The sequence below is a fragment of the Rhinolophus sinicus genome, chromosome 18, assembly GCF_057876585.1.
Source record: "Rhinolophus sinicus isolate RSI-liver-muscle chromosome 18, RSI-T2T, whole genome shotgun sequence".
Lineage (NCBI taxonomy): Eukaryota > Metazoa > Chordata > Mammalia > Chiroptera > Rhinolophidae > Rhinolophus > Rhinolophus sinicus.
In genome coordinates, this window is record NC_142518.1 from 81,016,409 (window position 1) to 81,022,408 (window position 6,000).

Sequence of the window (6,000 nt, forward strand, 5' to 3'; positions counted from 1 at the left end):
AACTTTTGTATTTTTTCATATGTTCATTGGCTTGAATTAATTCTTTTGTGCATTTCTTGTTCATTGTCCATGCTTTCCCTGCAATATTCATCTTTTCCTTGGTGGTTTATAAAACTCTTTTTATATATCAGATATTAATCCTTTGGCTTGTCATCTGTGTTTGCTTTTGTATTGTATTTAAGGTGATTAATGATGTACAAATCTTTTTTCTTTTTTAAAAAATAAATCTTCCTTAATTTTTTTTATGTGTAGAAAGTGCTTTCCTACCTCAGATTTATATAAGTGTTGCCCAATATATTTTCCTATTACTTGTGTGATTTTGTATTTTAGATTTCAGTCTTTTATCCATAGGGAATTTATCCATGTAAGCTGTGAGGTATGGCTTAACTTTATTCTTCAAATGCTAAGCCAGTTGTCCTAGTGAAATTTCTTGAATGAAGCATTATTTTAAAGTTATGTAATTTTTTCAGATATTTTTTTATTAGAAATCTGCATTTCTCATTTTTAATATCAGGTTTCTTGGTTTGATTTACATTCAGTAAAATTTACTGTTTTTAAGTGCATAGTTAGAAGAGTTTTAGCAAATGTATGCAGTTTTATAGCCACCACTTCAATCAAGATACAGAACATTTCCATCATTCTCTATAAAGTTCCCTTGTGCCCCTCTGCAGTCAACTCCTACCCCCTGACCCTATACCCTTGCAATCGCTGATCTGTTTTCTGTCTGTAAAGTTTTGCCTTTTCCAGAATGCCATATAAATGGAATTATAAGTACACAGAGTTTTTAAGTCTGCCTTCTTTCTTAGCATATGCATTTAAGAGGTATCCATGTTGCATATATCAATAGTTCATTTATTTTTATTGATGAGCAATATTCTATGATATGGCTGTACCGTGGTTTATTTAACCGTGCATTTATTCAAGAACTTTGAGCTTATCTCCAGTTTTTGGCTTTTAGGAATAAAGCTGCTATAAACATTTATGTAGAGGTCTTTGTGTGGATATTTTTCTGTTGTGTAAATACATGGGAGTGGGATTTCTGGGTCAGTCGGTAAGCATATGTTTTGTTTTATAAGAAACGGTCTAACTGTTTTCCATAGTGACTGTACTATTTTGTTTCCTCCAACAATATATGAGAGATCCAGTTACCCTGTATCCCTGGAAGCACTTAGAATTGTCAGTATTTATTATTTTAGCCATTCTGCTAGGAGAATCAGAATTAAGTAATTTATTTAGAATTATTTGGATGTTTTAAGCAGTGTTTCACAACTCATCTTTCCATAGGCTTTATAAGACTGGATGCTCCTGATTTGCTCAGTCCATCTCCAGTTAGTCAACCTAAAGTGGCTGAATATCCATTGTTGCTCTTGCTTATGTTTTCTTTCTTTCCATTTCCTTTCCTAGGCTTATAGAACCATAAAACAGAAGAGCAGAAAGGGAGTTTAGAAATAATCTAGTGCAGGAGTTGGCAAACTTTTTTGGAAATGGCCAGATAGCACTGTGTCCATGGGGGATTGGTTCCAGTGCCCTCCGTGGATACCAAACTCCGGGAATGCTTAAGTCCCTTATATAAGATGGTTTAGAACAATGCATACAATTGGCCTTACACATCCATGGATTCCCAACCTCAGATAAAAAATACTGCCTTTGATCTGTGGTTGGTTGAATCCGTAAATGTGAAACCCACAGATCCAGAGGACCATCTATAAATAGTTTTGGTTTAGTAAGCAATTTGTCAGTTCAACTCTGCTGTTGTTGCATGAAAGCAGCCATAGACAGTACAGTAACAAGTGGGCATGGCTGTGTTCCAGTAAAACTTTATTTACAAAACCAGGCAGCCTGCTGGTTTGGTCTTTAGACCATAATTTGCCAACCTCTGATTTAGTCTAACAACTTTTATTTTACAGATGAGGGGACTGAGCTAAGGTTTTACCCTTTTCCTTGATTTATAAGAAGGCAAGGACCAAGATATTGGGTTTCACTATAAGAGTTCAAGATGGGCTTAACATATGCATAATTCCCTGTACTAGCAAATGGTGTTATATGAAATTGTTAATACAAGGTCTTTCAAAAGTCTTAACTGCACTAAGACTTTTGGGACATTTTATGTTGCCATTCAGATGCTAGTTGACTTTTTGAACCTATTATATATCTCCCAAGCAATGGTCAAATTTGAGTGGTGAGAAAATAAAGGTAAAAAAAAGTATACAACTCTTTTATTTTTCTTCCAAAGACTCTGTTTTCAATTTTGGAGATGTCCAAATTTGTTTCTCTCTTAAGATAGCCATTAAATGTCACATAACAATCCCATGCTTTTTCTCTCTTTAAAGTTAATTCCTGATTCTTTTGTTTCATTAGTTGTTCAAATACATGAAGATTCTTAGGTCAAAAAATAAAAACATAACAGGAAACATATACTCATGGCTCCATGCACGCAATCCTAAAAATAAGCATTGGCTGTGAGTACTCAGGGAAAGAACATTATTTAGAAAAGTCATTGTGTATGTGTTTTTTCCTTTCTTCCAGCACTGGAAGAAATATGACATCTATGAGAAACAAACCAAAGAAGAAACTGACTCTATAGTGCTGATAGAAAACCTGAAGAGAGCCTCTCAGTGATGGGGATAATTTATCTTAACCTTCAATGTGACCTTGTGAAGACTCATCCCATTCTCCATTTGTTAACTGGTAACTTGTTAAATGGAAACGGAAACTACTGGAGCATTTAAAAACAAGCAGCTCAAAGAGCCAAACGTCTTTATGTTGAGTCATGTGCCAAAAAAACAAAAATAATGGGCCCTTTGGAGAAGTGAGTGGAGTCATTCCCATTGAATTATAAAAGCAGATGTCTTTTTTGAAAGCTTCGAACTAGGGGACAAAGAAAAAAGTGATGATCACAGTAGAGTTAATCTTATCAAGAGTTGTGACAACTTCCTGAGCGATCTATGCCTGCTTTGTATTCTTTATGTCAAACAGTACCAACAAATTTTATTTGTGGGGGAACTCATTTTGGGTGCAAATGCTCATGCCAAACTTGTGTCACAGAGAACACCTAACAAACAAAATTGACAAAATCTGTTCTCTGTTCGACATGCCATTAAGTAATGTTTGTGGCTATTAAAACTTCAGAGTCCGAATCCTCATCCCTTCATCAGCATTTCCCTCTGCTTTGAAAGGCCCAGAACAGCAGAGTTGGCTATGATAATGACAACTACAGCAAAGGCAGAGGCAACTTCTTTTACCAAGACCTTTCAAAGCCATTGCAGTCTTTTAAGGGCAGCAGAGACAGAATGACTTATTGGATATTAGAGTTTGAACCACGGCAGTCTCTAGTGATGCATTGTTTTTTCTTTACCTGTGCTACTCAGGTCAAGTATTTACTATGTGTCCAAATTGTGCTGGGGGTCCCCCCACGTGTGAGGCAGACTCCCTCCAGGTGTCCACAGTCTGGTTGGGACTCCTCAGTTCTCACCACTTTATTTTTCTCCACCAGTCATTTTTCAGACCTTTCATCTCCCCAATTCCCACACCAGTTTCCCCTTTTAAGTTCTCCCTCATTGTATTCTTTCACCTTTCGTTAGATATTAGAGTATAAATCTGCTCAGAGCATCTAGAGGAGCAGGGAGTGATTAGCATCTCAGGTAAAGTGTGAGTAGACTGAGAAATGATGACAAATTCTTGTATATTTTGTAACTTCTATGTGAAGTTTGAAGATTTGTTTGAATATTTTCAGCATTTACTATAACTACATATTTTCTAAACAGAAAGGAGATATTATCTTTACTTAGAACTTTGCTATTTGCTTGATAAAAAGAACAGTTGTATTTTTTCTTCTTTTCCCTTACTGCCACAAATAGTTATTAGTAGGTTTTGTGTCTTATATTGATAACCAGCATCCAAAGGTCCAGTGTTTGTATGCCCCTTTTTTTTTTTTTTGCATATGTTAGGGTTCTATCCTCACGTATCCCCACGACATATATATTCCCTCTACTCCTACTTCCTCCAAATTGAAAGAAGTATGGCAATGAGATGTCCCACCTCCACCCCAGTGTTTTTCTTACACACATAGACTCAGATTACTGGTAGGAACTTGAGAAATTTGTATCACCAGTTCTGCAAACATTCACCCATTTGTATTAAATAAGATGGTGCTACTTGCAGTTCCTGCTCATAAAGGGAGGGAGATCAGAGATCCCTGCTCTTCACAGGTTTGAGCAAAAGTGGCAACCTGTTAGCACTGCAGAGGAGGAGCACTGTGCCCAAGTTTTTCTGAGAAAATTGGGGTTCAGAGCTAGGGTAGATAGATGTCAAGGTGTTGCCTCCCTGTGCTTTTAGTTTTGAGGTCAGATTGAGGCTGGGAGACAGGCATAGTGGATGTTCCACTTTGTTCTACTGTTCTGTAAAAAGAATATTTGGTTTTCATTTGTAGGAACGAGATTACTTCCTAGCCAGGTGTTTTATAATTCTGGGAAGCAAAACACCTAAATGCCTCACCCAAGGGCATTTTTTCTGTTACCCTATTTAGATGGTAATTGGTGCGGGGTGCTTTGATATTCTGTTTACCCAAGAACTACTGATGCTAACATGCAGCCTGGGAGTGGGGAAATTGTATTTTGTTTCCATCCTCCTCTTTTAGCAGTAAAATAGTTAAGGGAAAAGGGGACAGTGAGTTATGGGAGTAACTATGGCAGTTTCATAATTGCTGAAAAGTGATCCCCAGGGTGCTGGGAACTCTTGGAGACTTTAATCAGTGGGATTCTCATCACCTATAGGAAACTAGTAGGTCCATTTACTGTTTTATGTCTAATCCATATGGATTTTTTTTCTACACATACCTAAGCAAACCTACTGTAAGAATGTCCATGCTTATTCTTTAATTTCGATTAAGTGTTTTCTTCATCTGGGCACTAAAGGGATATGTGAAACAATGTTTAAGAACTTTTTTGGTAATGCCTTCACCTAGGGATCATTTTGTTTAACTTCTTATAGGAAAGCTTCAGTAAAATAAATTTTGTCTTTTTGTATGTCACCCAAATGTTTTCTTTGGGTTTTATTTTGGGGAAAGTGTTGTGAGGAGTGGGTGGCAGAAAAAATTGGAATTAAAAGAATAAATGTGAAAAATTCTAAGAGAATTGTTTTATCTGGCAATCATTTATTATAAGCTTCCCTGCTGTTCTCATTGTGGCTGTTTTCTGATAAGTGCATGCACTTAGTTTAATATTAGTACAGCCTTTGCAAGCAGTACCTAAAGCAACATAAGTATTTGATAAAGTATAGCTATGATAATTAAGGGAAATGGAGAACTGGTCCTTTCTAATAACTAGGCTTAAACTAGTGTAATATACTTAAGGAAACTGTCATGGTATACATGAAGGGGGACCCCTAGTTACAAATTAATCACATTATCAGTTCAGATTTGAGACTAAGAAAATAAATTCTCAATAGAGATGGTGATGCAGTTTCATATTTTCTATAACTACAGCAACGTGATTTGAATGTCACAGAGGGTTTTTTCTCATTTGTGTTAAGCTCTAGGAGTAGGTCTATAGCCAGACCACATTTGTTACTTACTCTGAATCTTCACAGGATCCAAACCCTAGGGTGTGGGTAGTGGGTGCTACTCTTGGTCAGGTAACTCCTGTTAACTATCTAGAATGATCCAAGAAAATTCTGGAAATCTACCTCCAGGTAAGTATGAGTATAGTTTTGTTTTATTTTTAATAAAAAACTTCCTTTTTATTCTTAATATATCAACACACTGAATATTATGACAGAAAACATTTTACTGAAGACCCTTGAGATTGTATATCTGAGACCGATGGAACACAAATTCCTGTAGCCACAAACACGTTCACTTTATCTCAGTGGGAACGGAGCCAGAATGATCTAATAAGCACATTGATTTCCAGAATCTCTTTTCTTTTAAACCCTAATGATTATATCAAGCCATATATATATATATATATATATATATATATATATATATATATATATATATAT

General features: G+C 36.0%; 1 protein-coding gene across 1 annotated transcript in view; it reads left to right on the forward strand.

The window, feature by feature from the left end:
- Window positions 1-5,132, forward strand: part of IL13RA1 (interleukin 13 receptor subunit alpha 1) — a 74,653-nt gene extending 69,521 nt beyond the window's left edge. Inside the window, exon 11 of the mRNA XM_088794732.1 lies at window positions 2,527-5,132. Within this exon, the coding sequence (XP_088650858.1) occupies window positions 2,527-2,619 (93 nt within the window). The 3' untranslated portion in view covers window positions 2,620-5,132. The remainder of the gene's footprint in view (window positions 1-2,526) is intronic.
- The last annotated feature ends 868 nt before the right edge of the window (window positions 5,133-6,000 follow it).